The sequence below is a fragment of the Saimiri boliviensis genome, chromosome 2 (genome assembly GCF_048565385.1).
Source record: "Saimiri boliviensis isolate mSaiBol1 chromosome 2, mSaiBol1.pri, whole genome shotgun sequence".
Lineage (NCBI taxonomy): Eukaryota > Metazoa > Chordata > Mammalia > Primates > Cebidae > Saimiri > Saimiri boliviensis.
This window is the reverse complement of record NC_133450.1, coordinates 188,380,460-188,398,019: the sequence shown is the minus strand read 5'-3', so window position 1 is coordinate 188,398,019 and position 17,560 is coordinate 188,380,460. Positions and strand designations below refer to the sequence as shown.

The window sequence follows — 17,560 nt, the reverse complement described above, 5'->3', positions numbered from 1 at the left end:
CCTTTTTCTTTTGAGATGGAGTCTTGTTCTGTCTCCCACGCTGGAGTGCAATGGCTTGATCTTGGCTCACTGCAACCTCCACCTCCCAGGTTCAAGCATTTCTCCTGACACAGCCTCCTGAGTAGCTGGGATTACAGGCGCATACCACCACACCTGGCTAATTTTGTATTTTTAGCAGAGACGGAGTTTCACTATGTTGGCCAGGCTGCTCAGGTGATCTGCCCGCCTCAGCCTCCCAAAGTTCTGGGATTACAGGCAAGAACCACTGTGCCTGGCCAAAGTTGAGTGTTTTTGCTAAATTTTAGGGCTCTTATAACAATTTGTATATTTGACAAGTTTACAGCCAGCAATTTCCAAAACTTTGCATTTTTAGATTTGGTATTTCTAATATCTTTAAACGTTCCTGTTCTACCCTTTAATTGAGTCGTAATTAAAAGCATTTTAAAAAGTAAGATTTGCGGCTGGGTGTGGTGGCTCATGCCTGTAATTCCAGCACTTTGGGAGGCCAAGGTGGGTGGATCACGTGAGGTCAAGAGTTTGAGACTGGCCTGGCCAACATGGTAAAACCCCATCTCTACTAAAGATACAAACAAATTAGCTGGGCTTGGTGGCAGGTACCTGTAATCCCAGCAACTCGGGAGGCTGAGGCACAAGAATCTCTTGAACCCAGGAGGTGGAAGTTGCAGTGAGCCAAGGTCATGCCACTATATGCCAGCCTGGGTGACAGAGCAAGACTCTGTCTAAAATAAAAAAAGCAAGATTTGCAACAACAGTTTGTAGAATATATTACCAATTGTATAATATACATTGTGTATGTGTGTGTATAGGTGTGTATATATACACAATATATACATATATATATATGTATATACACATCATACATATATATGTGTGTGTGTGTGTGTGTGTGTGTGTGTGTGTGTGTGTATGTTCAGACAGAGACTAATTCTGTCGCCCAGGCTGGAGTGCAGTGGCAAGATCTTGGCTCAATGCAAGCTTCACCTCATATGTTCAAGTGATTGTCCGGCCTCAGCCTCCCAAGTAGCTGGGACTATATGTGCCACAACACCTGGCTAATTTTTTTGTATGTTTAGTTGAGATGGAGTTTCACCATGTTGGCCAAGCTGTTCTCAAATTCCTGAGCTCACGTGATCCACTAGCCTCTGCCTCCCAAAGTGTTGGGATTACAGGCATGCACCACATATTTATTTATATTATCACAGTTTATCTATGGAAGGACAGATAAGAAACCAGTAAGTGTTTGCTTCCAGGAAAAAGAACTAGCTAGCTGGGGAACACAGATGAAAAGACTTTTTGCTATTTAACTCCTTGTGACTTTTCAATTTTAAACCGTGTGAATATACTACCTAATAAAAATTGAGTTAATTAAAATTATTTTTTAAAACCTCCCCTTAAAAAGGCATTTTATCGCCGGGCGCGGTGGCTCAAGCCTGTAATCCCAGCACTTTGGGAGGCCAAGGCGGGTGGATCACGAGGTTGAGAGATAGAGACCATCCTGGTCAACATGGTGAAACCCCGTCTCTACTAAAAATACAAAAAAACTAGCTGGGCGTGGTGGCGTGTGCCTGTAATCCAGCTACTCAGGAGGCTGAGACAGGAGAATTGCCTGAGCCCCCAGGAGGCGGAGGTTGCAGTGAGCCGAGATCGCGCCATTGCACTCCAGCCTGGGTAACAAGAGCGAAACTCCGTCTCCAAAAAAAAAAAAAAAAAAAAAAAAAAGGCATTTTATCATAATTTTTCTTCTTAAGATTTAACTTCTTTCCTTAAAGAGGCTTTGACTTGGGCCAGGTGCGGTGGCTCATGCCTATAATCCCAGTACTTTGGCAAGCCGAGGCAGGTGGAACATGAGGTCAGGAGTTCAAGACCAGCCTGATCAACATGGTGAAACCCTGTCTCTACTAAAAATATAAAAATAAGCCAGGTGTGGTGGCCTATAATCCCAGCTACTCATGAGGCTGAGGCAGGAGAATTACTGGAACCAGGAGGCGGAGGTTGCGGTGAGCCGAGATTGCGCCACTGCACTCCAGCCTGGGCCACAGAGTGAGACTGTCTCAAAAACAAAACAAAACAAAACAAAACAAAACCTTTGACTTTAGGTAACATTGTTGTATTTTCACCGCTTGGTCAGCTTGCTCTCAGTTTAGATAGGATAACCTTTGAGTAACCTAGTAAATATTAAGCATTTTAATACTGCCAGATGGAACATTTACTGTTCTTTGTACAATAAATACAAATTGACAAACCATGAATGATTTGTTTTGCCTCACCCAGCAAATTAAATATTACCAACAATTTATTCAGGCCGGGTGCGGTGGCTCACGCCTGTAATCCCAACACTTTGGGAGGCCGAGGCGGGTGGATCACAAGGTCAAGAGATCGAGACCATCCTGGTCAACATGGTGAAACCCCGTCTCTACTAAAAATACAAAAAATTAGCTGGGCATGGTGGCGCGTGCCTGTAATCCCAGCTACTCAGGAGGCTGAGGCAGGAGAATTGCCTGAACCCAGGAGGTGGAGGTTGCGGTGAGCCGAGATCACGCCATTGCACTCCAGCCTGGGTAACAAGAGCGAAACTCCGTCTCAAAAAAAACAAAAAACAAAAAAACAAAACAATTTATTCAGCTCAAATTTGATCACTGGAAGAAAGATTATATAGAAGAACACTTAGGACAACCATTTCTGGAAGAATATTTTTGTCTCTAAAGATTAGACACTGCGGCTGGGCGCGGTGGCTCATACCTGTAATCCTAGCACTTTAGGAGGCCAAGGCAGGCGGATCATGAGGTCAGGAGTTTGAGACCAGCCTGGCCAACATGGTAAAACCCCAACTCTACTAAAAATACAAAAAATTAGCCAGGCATGGTGGCGTGTGCCTGTAGTCTCAGCCACTTGGGAGGTCGAGGCAGGATAATTGCTTGAACCCGGGAGGCACTCCAGCTTGGGTGACAGAGCAAGACTCTGTCTCAAAAAAAAAGATTACATAGTGCTTAGGTGTTCTGAATACAACTCTCTTCGTGGAATGCCTGTTTCATTATATTGTAAGCAATCTGCCATTCAATGAAAATAGTTTTTACTGGGGATTATAAATTCAGAGTGGGCGTAATGATGAATGAGTTTGCGTGGTCACAGAATTTTAGCTAAGAGAGATGAGGTACCAACAGCGGAAGGCTGCTGATGGAATTTCCAGTGAATTTCAGCGTTTACTCTCATCTAAAGGATGGCACCCCTTGTATTGGAATCCTTACTGAAGCATCTCCAGATTCCTGATTACAAATTCTAAATATTGATACACTTACTGAAACATGAACATTGAGATCAGAGTCCATGAGGTGAAATTTTATGTTGATTTAGTGGAGTTTCACATGTTCCAAGCCTGGTACAGTGGTGTATGCCTGTAGTTCCAGCTACTTACGAGGCTGAGGTGGGAGGATTGCTTGAGCCCAGGAGTTCCAGGCTGCAGTGAGCTACGATTGTGCTTGTGAATAGCTACTGCACTCTAGCTTGTGTGACACAGCAAGACCCCATCTCCAAAAATGTAAAAAAAATTTTAAAAATATTCCAGTGCCAGGTGCAGTGGCTCAAGCCTGTAATCTCAGCACTTTGGGAGGCCAAGGTGGGTGGATCACGAGCTCAAGAGATCAAAACCATCCTGGCCAACATAGTGAAACCCCGTCTCTACTAAAATATAAAAATTAGCTGGGCATGGTGGCGTGAGTCTATAGTTCCAGCTACTCAGGAGGCTGAGGCAGGAGAATTGCTTGAACCCGGGAGGCAAAGGTTGCAGTGAGCCGAGATTGCGCCACTGCACTCCAGCCTGACACCTGGTGACAGAGCAAGACTCTGTCTCAAAAAAAAAAAAAAAAAAAAATTCCATAAAACAAATCTCTTATTCCTTGCCCCTGATTTTTACTTTTTGAATGGAGGGTATAGCATGGCAGGGAGAGATGAGCGAGCAGAGAAGCTTAGCAATAGTACATCTGTGAATGGGAAGGCCATAATGCTCAGAGCAAGCAGCAACTGAGAAACGTGGGGGAGGAGGATCTGAGGTTTGTGTGAAGCTTTTCCAGAAAGGATAACACTTTGAATTTTGAAGGATGAGTAGAAGACCAGGCAAGGGGGAAAGGAAGTTTTAGGAAAAAGTACTTGGCATCTATAAAGGTACAGATAACGGAGAATCACTAGTTGAACTGAAGGCAGTTTGGAGGCTTTGGCACAGAGTAAGGGTAATTTTAGGGAAGAGATAGTGGGAAAGGAGGATCACTTTGAAAGTTTGTAGGAGGCTGGGTGCAGTGGCTTATGCCTGTTATCCCGGCACTTTGGGAGGCCAAGGCTGGCGGATCAAGTAAGGCCAGGAGTTCAAGACCAGCCTGGCCAACATGGCAGAACCCCATCTCTACTAAAAATACAAAAATTAGCTGGGCATGGTGGTGGGTGACTATAATCCCAGCTACTTGGGAGGATGAGGCAGGAAAACTGAATCTGGAGGCGAGGGTAGCAGTGAGCCAAGATCGTGACACTGCACTCGAACCTGGGCTATCGAGTGAGACTCTGTCTCTAAATAAACAAATAGAAAAGAAAGTTTGTAGGAGGCAGGCAAACTATATTGACAGCTGTTACTGTCGTCTAGACCTAAAATGAGGGACTGGACTAGGGGAAGTCCTTGTAAGGATGAAGAGGAGGAGATAGATTTGAAAGGTATTTATCAGGTAGAATTGACAGCGTATTGGAGATACAGGGTGAGAAGCAGAAGAGACAAGGATTTCAAGGCATTTGGATGAATGAAATTGTGTAACTCAGAGAATAATTGAGGATGAACGGGTTTGGAAAAGAAAATGAGTTCAGTTTGGGACACTGACTTGAAGGTGGTTCTAGGACATACAGCAGGAGATATAGGCATTGGGAGTTGTCAGTTTTGTGGGCACTGGTGTGTAGGTACTGATGAAGGCTTGAAGGTCAGGTTTTTAACTTACTCATCTTTCCCCTTCCCAGCACTAATCACAGTATTTTGTAAAAAGATTAAGAATCACTATACTAACTAGTAAAGACTTAAAACTGAAAATTTCTATTTTTGATTTAGAGAAGTTTAAAGTTTAGTTACATCTGGGAGTTATTATTCTGATTATAAAGTTTTTATTTTGTCAATTTCAGGAACTCTATTTTAAGAACCTCTCAAAACGAAACAAACAAATCATGGAGAAGAATGGAAATAACCGAAAGCTGCGGGTTTGTGTTGCTACTTGTAACCGTGCAGATTATTCTAAACTTGCCCCAATCATGTTTGGCATTAAAACTGAACCTGAGTTCTTTGAACTTGATGTCGTGGTACTTGGCTCTCACCTGATAGATGACTATGGGTAAGATGAAAGCATTTTCTTATTCTTCACTACACTGGTGTGCTAGAGGGAGCTTGAGTTTTGTAGCTGTATGCGCCCAGCTTCAAATTCCAGTTCTGCTGCTTAGTTTTTATGTGGACTTAGAGAAGTCATGTAGCATCTCTAAGCCTCAGTTTCTTCATTATAAAACGTCATGAAAACATATTGTAAATTATTGTGAGGAATGGAGATTGTGGTATAGAGCATCCATCACAGTGATGCTGCTTAGCAGATTATTCATAAATGGTAGCTATAAATAGTATTAATATTTGTTATCAGTTGTTACATTTGGAGAAATGTCGCTTATAAATACATATTGTATGAGTATAATAATGTTGATTCCATGTATCTGTTTTGTGAGCTATAATGGCAATTCTTTAAAACTGGTTTATAGGCCAACAGCATACAAAGTAGTAGATATGGAACAAGATTTTAAAAATCTAAATAATCTACAAGATAAAGGAGAGAATTACACTACTGTGACCACTGGCATTTATTTTGGTGACATTACGTTTGTTATTAATCACAGGCTACATTTAAAAAGTAAAGGTTGGAGCCGGGTGCAGTGGCTCACGCCTGTAATCCCAGCACTTTGGGAGGCTGAGGCGGGTGGATCATGAGGTCAAGAGATCGAGACCATCCTGATCAACATGGTGAAACCCCGTCTCTACTAAAAATACAAAAAATTAGCTGGGCATGGTGGCACGTGCCTGTAATCCCAGCTACTCAGGAGGCTGAGGCAGGAGAATTGCTTGAACCCAGGAGGCGGAGGTTGCGGTGAGCCGAGATCGCGCCATTGCACTCCAGCCTGGGTAACAAAAGTGAAACTCCGTCTCAAAAAAAAAAAAAAAAGTAAAGGTTGGGTCAGGCACGGTGGTACACACCTGTAATCCCAGCACTCTGGGAGGCCAAGGCAGACAGATCACCTGAGGTCAGAAATTCAATACCAGCTTGGCCAACATGGTGAAACCATGTCTCTACTATAAATACAAAAAAATTAGCCAGGTGGGGTGGTGCATGCCTATAGCCCTAGCTACTCAGGAGGCTGAGGCAGGAGAATCACTTGAACCCTGGAGGTGGAGGTTATAATCAGCCAATATCACACCATTGCATTCCAGCCTAGACAACAAGAGTGAGACTCTGTCTCAAAAAAAAAAAAAAAAAAAGTGAATGCTGGATACTCTTTGAGAAAACAAGAGGTATTACATACATCTTGCTATGTGTGATAAAAAGGCATCTAGTGCACCCTTGTGGCATGAATACATTAATGCAGTCTCCAAAGAGAGTCACAAATACAAGTATCTGAAAGAACCTTGTGTTAAAATAAAATTGTCCTTTTCAGACTATTCTTTAAAAACAAGTTAGGTATTTGCTATTAGGAAATACTTAAAGAGCAGAGAAGAAACTTAATGGATAGCTCAGGGATCCATAGATTTTGTTTTAAATATGACATGAATTCTGACTATTTAGGAACATCCTCTTGATAGAAGAGAAATTTTAGCTAGAGCCTGAGATGAAAGTCTGAGTGAGTTCTTTTATTGCAGTGAGGAAGCCTTTACAGGAAGATTAGTAGAAGAGAGGCGCTCAGGGAAATTGTAGTAGGTTTCTTACCTGCCTACCAGTTATCAAGAGTGGAAAAATAGTATTTATCTGATGAGATTGTTAAATAGGAAATTTGACTAGTACTTAATGAAAATGCATGGGGGTTTTTCTTTTTTCTTTTTCTTTTTTTTTTTTTTTTTAAAGATGGGGTTTCACCATGTTGGCCAGGCTGGTCTTGAACTCCTGACCTCAGGTGATCCACCCACCTCGGCCTCCCAAAGTGCTAGGATTACAGGCGTGCGCCACTGCACCCAGCTCAAAAATGCATGTTTAAAGTACATTCTAACACAAGAAATTGGTTGCTTCTGGGGAGAAGAATTGGAAGACTGGGAGACAAAAGTGAGAGACTTTTAACTGTGAAATGTTTTCATTTGTTCATTTGTTTATTTAACAAGCATTGTTGTGCCAAGTGGCAAATAAGACAAAAACAAAGTCTCTGCTTTCACAGAACTTACATTCTGGTGGAGGAGATAGATGATACACAGATAAATAATAAAAATAAGAGATAATAAAATAAAGGAAAACCCATAATAAAAAATAAATTTGTGATCTTAAGTGTTTTCATTACTGGAAGAAAAATTAGGAGAAATTGAACTGAACATACAACTTAAATTATGAAATATTTAGGAAAAAGAAGTTCAGGTTCCAGTAATGACAGGGCAGCTTATACCTGACTACCCTTCATCAACTCTGGAAAAATATTTTTAAAAATAGTTGAAGGTACTCGAGAGCAACCAACAGCAGGCAGAAATGGAAAGAAATTCAATCTGTAAAAGAAGGAACTATAGTTGGTGAGATCCATGTTTAAATAACTTTTCCCCTGAGAGTATCCCCCAGTCCACATGGGAAAGGTGGGTAGAACTCAGGTAAAAAGCTACAGTTGTTTAGGGTGAGATGCCAAAAAATGGAACTTGGACTGCCCGTAGTGTCTGGAAATTGATGGGAAAGATTCTGGAACTAAGGGAACCACCAAGGAGAAGCCCTAAAATCTGTACATAATGTAGATCGGGCACGGTGGCTCATGGCTGTAATACCAACACTTTGGAAGGCCAAGGTGGGTGGATCACATGAGGCCAGGAGGACTACATGCCTATAGCCCAAGCCACTCCTCCTGAGATCAGGAGTTTGAGACCAGCCTGGCCAACATGGTGAAACCTTGTCTCTACTAAAATTACAAAATGAGCTGGGCATGGTGGTGAGTGCCTGTAATCCCAGCTACTTGGAAGGCTGAGGCATAAGAATCGAACTGATGAGGCAGAGATTACAGTGAGCTGAGAGTTTGCCCCTGGACTCCAGCCTGGGCAACAGAGTGAGACCCTGTCTCAAAAACAAAACAAAACAAAACAAAAAAACCCAAAAACTTTTATGTAAACTCCTCTCAGATTCTTGATTGACCACTAAAGTGCGCATGGATGAGACTCCAAAAATTCTGGTAGAAGAAACAGCCAGAGGCTGAAGAAACTGAGTAAATATTTCATGTGCTGTCCACTGCAGGGGAGATAGTTTCCAGTTTGAGTCCTACCAAGTTAGAGGGGCTTCATAAACACCTCAGGCTTTTCATTGAAAATCCAGAAGGGCCACACATCTTAGAAGCAAAAACAATATCTTATTTGCACTTTAAAAGCAAAACTGAAACAGATTCACCTGAATAAAGTGTTAAACCAACCTTCCAAAAGGCGTTTCATTTAACTGCTTATTTAAACATTACTGTATAAACTCACCCTGAATTCTTTCTTGTATGAAGTCTGAGAACCCTCTCTTGGGATCTGGATGGGGACCACTTTCTGGTAGCACTCTTTCCACTACTATATTGCTTTCCAGATTTTACAAATAAAACTGTAGTGGGCTGGGCACTGTGGCTCATGCCTGTAATCCCAGCACTTTGGGAGGCCGAGGTGGGTGGATCACCTGATGTCAGGAGTTCAAGACCAGCCTGGACAACATGGTGAAACCCTGTCTCTACTAAAAATACAAAACTTAGCCAGGTGTGGTGGTGTGCACCTGTAAACCCAGCTACTCAGGAGGCTGAGACAGGAGCATTGCTTGAACCTGGGAGACAAAGGCTGCAGTGAACTGAGATTGTGCCACTGCACCCCAGCCTGGGTAACAGAGTGAGACTCCATCTCAAAAAATAAATTAATTAAATAAAAATCTCCATCAGGTGTTTCTCCCTCCAGGTCCTGATTGGAAGGGGCACAAGTGATTCTTCCAAGGTGCTAGATGTGTTATATCTTGATCTGCATGGTAGCTACAAGAGTACTCATGTAAAAATCTTGGCCGGGCGTGGTGGCTCACACCTGTAATCCCAGCACTTTGGGAGGCCGAGGCAGGCAGATCACCTGAGGTCAGGAGTTCGAAAAGAGCCTGGTCAACACGGCGAAATCCTGTCTCTACTAAAATGCAAAAAATTAGCCGGGTGTGGTGAGAGGCACCCGTAACCCCGGCTACTCGGGAAGCTGAGGCAGAAGAATTGCTTGAACCCAGGGGGTAGAGGTTACAGTGAGCCAAGACCATGCCACTGCACTCCAGCCTGGGCAACAGAGTGAGACTCCATCTCAAACAATCTTAATCAGGCTTTATACACTTATGGTATATGATTTTTATGTTTGTAAGTTATACTTCAATTTATTTTAATGTTTCTCGCTTCAAGGTTGGTGTTAGATTGCTTTCCTTGTATGTTATGGCTCTGTGTTTAAGAACATGTTTTAATATCTATTTCTCTCCTGCTTTAGAAATACATATCGAATGATTGAACAAGATGACTTTGACATTAACACCAGGCTTCACACAATTGTGAGGGGAGAAGATGAGGCAGCTATGGTGGAGTCAGTAGGCCTGGCCCTAGTGAAGCTGCCAGATGTCCTTAATCGCCTAAAGCCTGATATCATGATTGTTCACGGAGACAGGTTTGATGCCCTGGCTCTGGCTACATCTGCTGCCTTGATGAACATCCGAATCCTTCACATTGAAGGTGGGGAAGTCAGTGGGACCATTGATGACTCTATCAGACATGCCATAACGAAACTGGCTCATTATCATGTGTGCTGCACCCGAAGTGCAGAGCAGCACCTGATATCCATGTGTGAGGACCATGATCGCATCCTTTTGGCAGGCTGCCCTTCCTATGACAAACTCCTCTCAGCCAAGAACAAAGACTACATGAGCATCATTCGAATGTGGCTAGGTATGTATCTCAGACTTTAGTCAGTCTAACGACTGTTTTTGTCAGAAAATGTTGTGTATATTTCAATCCTTTTCGAAACTATTATGGCTAGAATCTCTGTTAGCAATGAGAAGGCCAAGGTTTTAATTCATAAACCTTGCCCTATGGTATGACTTTACCTCTCTGAGGTTCACCTTTTCTGTAAAATAGGCTTAATGGATTGATTCTTAAAAATCTCTGCTATATTTATTCAATGGACTGCTTTTAATCCATTAAATATAACATCATGGGGAAATAATTATAAGAACGATCCTAATATGTCAAAGGGGGGAGCTATAAAATTATATGTATAATGTGCCATTTTATTTTGTTCATTTAATTTTTTGAGATGGAGTCTTGCTCTGTTGCCCAGGCTGGAGTGCAGTGGCATGATCTTGGCTTACTGCATCCTCTGCCTTCCAGGTTCAGTTGATGCTCCTGCCTCAGCCTCCTGAGTAGCTGGGATTACAGGCATGCGCCACCACATTCAGCTAATTTTTGTATTTTTAGTAGAGATGGGGTTTCACCATGTTGGTCAGGCTGGTCTCAAATTCCTGACCTCAAGTGATGCACCCACCTTGGGCTCCCAAAGTGCTAGGATTACGGGTGTGAGCCATCACGCACAGCCGTAATATGCCATTTTAATAAAAACTGTAACAATGGAATGGTTAGGAAGTATGTACACCAAGTCATGTATTATATTTATTTCTGGTGTGGGATTATGGGTGTTTTTATATTTGATTTTCTGAATGTATTTTTTTGTTTGTTTGTTTCTGAGACGGAGTTTCGCTCTTGTTACCCAGTCTGGAGTGCAATGGCGCGATCTCGGCTCACCGCAACCTCCGCCTCCTGGGTTCAGGCAATTCTCCTGCCTCAGCCTCCTGAGTTGCTCGGATCACAGGCATGTGCCACCATGCCCAGCTACTTTTTTGTATTTTTAGTAGAGACGGGGTTTCACCATGTTGACCAGGATGGTCTCGATCTTTTGACCTCGTGATCCACCCGCCTCAGCCTCCCAAAGTGCTGGGATTACAGGCGTGAGCCACCGCGCCCGGCTGTACTTTTTTTAAAGACAGTCTTGTTCTGTCACCCAGGCTGAAGTGCAATGGCGAGATCTCAGCTCACTGCAAACTCTACCTCCCAGGTTCAAGCGATTCTCTAGCCTCAGCCTCCCAAGTGGCTGGGATTACTGGTGTGTGCCACCATGCCTGGCTGATTTTGTATTTTTAGTAGAGAGAGGGTTTCACCATGTTGGCCAGGCTGTTCTGAAACTCCTGACCTCAGGTCATCTGCCTGCCTCAGCCTCCCAAAGTGCTGGGATTACAAGCATGAGCCACTGTGCCAGGCCTAATTTTCTAAACATTTTTACTACAATGGCAAAATGGTCATTTTTATTTTTAATGCTTTTCTTTTTTTTTTTTTTTGAGACGGAGTTTCGCTCTTGTTACCCAGGCTGGAGTGCAATGGCACGATCTCGGCTCACCGCAACCTCCGCCTCCCAGGTTCAGGCAATTCTCCTGCCTCAGCCTCCCGAGTAGCTGGGATTACAGGCACGTGCCACCATGCCTAGCTAATTTTTTGTATATTTAGTAGAGACGGGGTTTCACCATGTTGACCAGGATGGTCTTGATCTCTTGACCTCGTGATCCACCCGCCTCGGCCTCCCAAAGTGCTGGGATTACAGGCTTGAGCCACCGCGCCCGGCCTTTAATGCTTTTCTTATAGAATTGTTGGAATACTCAGATTATGAATGTTGGAAACAGTAAGCCATAAGTACTTATTAATATAAGGGATTATGATGATAATTATTAAAAAGCAAAAGTCATAGTTGTAGCATTATTTTTGTAAATAAGCTTTAAGTTTCAAAATTTTCAATGATCAGTGCTCTAGCTTCCTAGAAATTATTGTTTGCTAATCAGAGATTAAAAAAAAATTTACAAACAATGTCAGTTGGTTAATTTACAGTAAGAGTATACCTAGGGGACAAATCAGGACTAATTCTCCATTTAGAACCTTTCATTTCTAAGAGGCAGATTTATTGAATTATAAAATTAATGAATAGAAAATTGATTTGGTTGGGCCAGGTGTGGTGGCTCACGTTGTAATCCCAGCACTTTGGGAGGTTTAGGTGGGAGGATTGTTTGAGCCCAGGAGTTAAAGGCCAGCCTGGGCAATATAGAAAGAACCTGTCTCTACAAAAAATAAAAAAATTAGCTGGTGTGATAGTGCATGCATGTAGTCCCAGATACTTGGGAGGCTGAGATGGGAGGATCACTTGAGCCCAAGAAGTTGAGGCTACATTTTGACCTGTGATTACACTGCTGTATTCTAGCTTGGGTGACAGATTAAGACCCTATCTCAAACAAAACAAACAAACAAAAAAACGAACAACCAAAAAAAAAAAAGAAAAGAAAAGAAAAAAGAAAATTGAATAAGCAAAGAGATTTTGTATATTTTTAATAAAAATTACATTACAATAGGAAAGGAATTGGGCTTTCCTACTACATAACGTAATCCATTCTACCTATTTCTGTTGTTCAGTCTGGAGTGTAGTGGTACAGTCTTGACCTCCTGGGCTCAAGTGATCCTAACACCTCAGTCTCCTGAGTAGCTGGAACTACAGGCATGTGCCACCATGCTCAGCTAATTTTTAAAACTTTTTGTAGAGATGGGGTCTCACTATGTTTCCCAGGCTGTTCATGAATTCTTCAAGCAATTCATGGGAGGCTGAGGCTCAAGCAATCCTCCTGCCTCAGCCTCCCAAACTGCTGGATTTATAGGTGTGAACCACCACACCTGGCTCATTCTAAATACTTCTTATCTTTGGACAGATTTGTAGTCATCAAGGGGTCATCAAGATAATGCTGGTGGAACAATCTTCTGTCTCTTCAGTCTCTCCTTTTTGTATGCTTCCAATGAAACGCTCTTGGATTCTGTTCTAATTATACTGTCAGCTCTATATGTATTCTGGAAAACTTGTAATGAATAGAAAATAATCATATGCCAGGTATGGTGGCTCATGCCTGTAATCCTGGCACTTGGGGAGACCAAAGTGGGCAGATCACTTAAGCCTAGGAGTTTGAGAAGAGTCTGGGCAATGTGGCGAAACTTTTGTTTCTACAAACAGCTGGGTGTGATGGTGTGTGCCTGTAGTCCCAGCTACTCCAGAGGCTGAGGTAGGAAGACTGCTTGTGAGTCTATGAGGTCAAGGCTGCAGTGAGCCATGATTGTGCCATTGCACTCTAGCCTTCGTGACAAGAGTAAGACCCTGTCTCAAAAAAACAAAACACCAGTTTTTGCTGGGTGTGGTGGCTAATGCCTGTAATCCCAGCACTTTGGGAGGCCCAGATGGGCGAATCACTTGAGGTCAGGAGTTAGAGACAGCCTATCCAACATGGTGAAACCCTGACTCTACTAAAAATACAAAAATTAGGCATGGTGGCACATGCCTGTAGTCCCAGCTACTTGGGAGGCTGAGGCAGGAGAATTGCTTGATCCTGGGAGGCAGAGGTTGCAGTGAGCTAAGATTGTGCCATTGCATTCCATCCTGGGCAACAGAGTGAGACCCCACCTCAAAAAAAAAAAAAAAAAAAGAAAAAAGAAAAGAAAAGAAAAAATAAAGAAATCATAGATGGCATGAACAAGTGGAAACATATCCCATGTTCATGGGTGGATAGAATCAATATTGCAAGAATGACCATAATGCCAAAAGCAAGCTACAGATTCAATGCAGTCTCCATCAAAATACTACCATTATTCTTCACAGAATTAGCAAAAACAATTCTAAAATTATTATGAAACCAAAAAAGAGCTTACATAGCCAAAGCAAGACTAAGCACAAAGAACAAATCTGGAGGCCTCACACTACCTGATTTCAAACTATACTATAAGGCCATAGTCAACAAAACAGCATCGTATTGGTACAAAAATAGGCATATAGACCAATGGAGCAGAATAGAGAACCCAGAAATAAACCCAAATGCTTACAGCCAACTGATCTTTGACAAGGCAAACAAAAACATAAAGCGGAGAAAGGACACCCTTTTTTCAACAAATGGTGCTGGGATAGCTGCCTAGTCACATGTAGGAGAATGAAACTGAATCATCTCTTACCTTATACAAAAATCAACTCAAGATGGATTAAAGACTTAAACCTATGACCTGAAACTATAAAAATTAGAGAAGATAACATTGGAAAAACCCTTCTAGACATTGGCTTATGTAAGGATTTCATGACCAAGAACCCAAAAGCAAATGCAATAAAAACCAAGATAAATAGCTGGGACCTAATTAAACTAAAGAGCTTTTGCAGAGCAAAAGGAACAGCAGAGTAAACAGACAACCACAGAGTTGGGGAAAATCTTCACAATCTATACACTGTGAAGAAAAAAAAAATCCCATCAAATAGTGGGCTAAGGACATGAACAGACAATTCCCAAAAGAAGATATACAAATGGCTAACAAACATATGAAAAAATGACGAACATCACTAATAATCAGGGAAATGCAAATCAAAACCATAATGTGATACCACCTCACTCCTGCAAGAATGGCCACAATCAAAAAATCAAAAAACAGTAGATGCTGGTAGGGATGTGGTGACCAGGGAACACTTTTACACTGCTGTGGGAGTGTAAACTAGTACGATCACTATGGAAAACAGTGTGGAAACTCCTTAAAGAACTAAAAGTAGAACTACCATTTGATCAAGCAATCCACTACTGGGTATTTACCCAGAGGAAAATAAGTCATTATTTGAAAAAGATACTTGCACATGCATGTTTATAGCAGCACAATTCATAGTTGCAAAGTCATGAAACCAACCCTAATGCCCATCAATCAACGAGTGGATAAAGAAACTGTGGTATATATATGATGGATTGCTATGCAGCCATAAAAAGGAATGAAATAACAGCATTTTCAGTGACCTGGATGAGATTGGAGACTATTATTCTGAGTGAAGTAACTCAGGAATGGAAAACTAAACATTGTCTGTTCTCACTGATATGTGAGAGCTAAGCTGAGGATACAAAGGCATAAGAATGACGCGGTGGACTTTGGGGACTTGAAGGGAAGAGTGGGAGGGAGGGGAGCGGGGCAAGGGATGGAAGACTACAAATATGGTGCAGTGTATACTGCTTGGGTGATGGGTGCACCAAAATCTCACCAATCACCAACAAAGAACTTACTCATGTAACTGCATACCACCTGTACCCCAATAACTTATGGAAAAATAAATAAATGACTTTAATTATTCAAAAAAAAAGAGAGTGGAGCTCACTTTTTATGGGATAATATAGGCCCTATTGATAAATATCTTGTGTTGTTTGGCATAGCACTGTTAGTCTAAACTTTTTACATTTTAAATTTTTGCTGAAGAACTGTCCTTGGGATCCCAGCTTAGGGTTAAGCAAAACTCTTTAGTCCTTTAACAGCGTTAGAAACACTTGCCACTTGTTCAATCTGGTAGGTGATGGTACGGGGAAGCTCCTGTGCATTCTAGGAAATACGTTTAATGCTTGTTCAGTCTCAAAATGCCCTGATCTACAACATATTATTTATTCATTGATATTGCTGAATATTCATTCAAAACATTCGTTAGAAATTCGGAAGAGTCGCCGGGCACGGTGGCTCAAACCTGTAATCCCAGCACTTTGGGAGGCCGAGGCGGGTGGATCACGAGGTCGAGAGTTCGAGACCATCCTGGTCGACATGGTGAAACCCCGTCTCTACTAAAAATACAAAAAATCAGCTGGGCATGGTGGCGTGTGCCTGTAATCCCAGCTACTCAGGAGGCTGAGGCAGGAGAATTGCCTGAACCCAGGAGGCGGAGGTTGCGGTGAGCCGAGATCGCGCCATTGCACACCAGCCTGGGTAACAAGAGCGAAACTCCGTCTCAAAAAAAAAAAAAAAAAAAAAAAAAAAAGAAATTCGGAAGAGTCACATTTTTCGAGTGCTTTGGAATAGTTTGTATTTTAAAACAGTGAATTTCTAAGTGCCTACTATTTAAAATTATATTTTATGTTTGTGGCAGCATATCTTTGTAAAATGTTAGGTTTGCTGAATCCATGGATTTGTTGCTGTTAAGTTCTTATCGTTTGACTCTAATTTGGATGCCCTGCTCAGAATTTGACAAACTGTTTCTATCTTAGAATTTTTAAAAGCACAAACTTAGGGTCTTGCTTCCAGAATTTGCTTCTTTCTCTTTTAAGATTCTTAACTAATGAAGCAATGTGGTTTGATTTTCTTTAAACAGGTGATGACGTAAAATCTAAAGATTACATTGTTGCACTACAGCACCCTGTGACCACTGACATTAAGCATTCCATAAAAATGTTTGAATTAACATTGGATGCACTTATCTCATTTAACAAGCGGACCCTAGTTCTGTTTCCAAATATTGATGCAGGTAATTGAACTTGAAAATGAAATTATGCCACCTACTTTTTCAAATTTTATGTTTCTATTTTTCTTTTAACTGCCTTCCTGTCTTGTTCATCTTATCACTGAAGGGCCCTCTATCCTAAAATGCATTCCAATTTTCAAAGGATTACCAATTTTGCTATAGCTGAAAAAGTTTGTAATGTTTTTGCCAAGTCCAGTAGAAACTTAACAATAAAAATAGCCCATCTACTCTCCACTTCCTCATGTTTAGTACTAATATTTTACCTCCAGTTTCCACCAGTTAGAAACTACAGTAATCAAAAGACATAAACCTTAGAAGTTGAAGTGAAAGATGGCAAGGTGTGGTGGCTATAGCCTGTAATCCCAGCACTTTGGGAAGCTGAGGTGGGGGGGGGGCAGATCACTTGAGGTCAGGAGTTCGAGACCCACCTGGCCAAGATGGGGAAACCCTGTCTCTACTAAGAATACAATAAGTAGCCAGGCATGGTGTTGGGCACCTGTAGTCCCAACTACTCAGGAGGCTGAGGCAGGAGAATCACTTGAACCCAGAAGGTGGAGGCTGCAGTGAGCCAAGATCTCGCCACTGCACTCTAGTCTCGGTGACACAGAGTGAGACTCCACTAAAAAAAAAAAAGTAGAAGTTGAAGTGAAAGAGTAGCTCTAGAAAAGTAAATCAGCCACTAATATTATTTCTTGCTTGCTTTCTTACTTATATTAACTATACCTTAAAGTAATCTTGAGCTGAAGCAGTTTAAATCTGGAGTCCCCAGCCAGTCCCGACCAGTGATCCTCAAGCCTGCCCTGGCTGATCACTTGCTTACTGGTGGATGGTACTATCGATTTTGATACTGCTAAGACCTTAGGCGAGTTAATGAGGGTATGAGATGTTAATGAGAAATGCCAGAACAGAGCCTAACACTGAAGAATTTCCAAGTACTGGTTATTGTTAGCTGTTACC

The 17,560-nt window shown here is 41.9% G+C and overlaps 2 protein-coding genes across 4 annotated transcripts in view; one reads left to right on the top strand and one right to left on the bottom strand.

The window, feature by feature from the left end:
• The window catches only part of CLTA (clathrin light chain A), a 131,313-nt gene that overhangs the window by 68,167 nt on the left and 45,586 nt on the right, over positions 1–17,560 (bottom strand). The gene's annotated exons all lie outside the window — the stretch shown is intronic.
• GNE (glucosamine (UDP-N-acetyl)-2-epimerase/N-acetylmannosamine kinase) overlaps positions 1–17,560 on the top strand; it is a 51,932-nt gene that overhangs the window by 14,466 nt on the left and 19,906 nt on the right. For both annotated transcript variants that reach the window (XM_074395043.1, XM_003943776.4), the window contains 3 exons: positions 5,170–5,375; positions 9,728–10,179; positions 16,454–16,606. In XM_074395043.1, the coding sequence (XP_074251144.1) occupies positions 5,170–5,375; positions 9,728–10,179; positions 16,454–16,606 (811 nt within the window). The remainder of the gene's footprint in view (positions 1–5,169; positions 5,376–9,727; positions 10,180–16,453; positions 16,607–17,560) is intronic.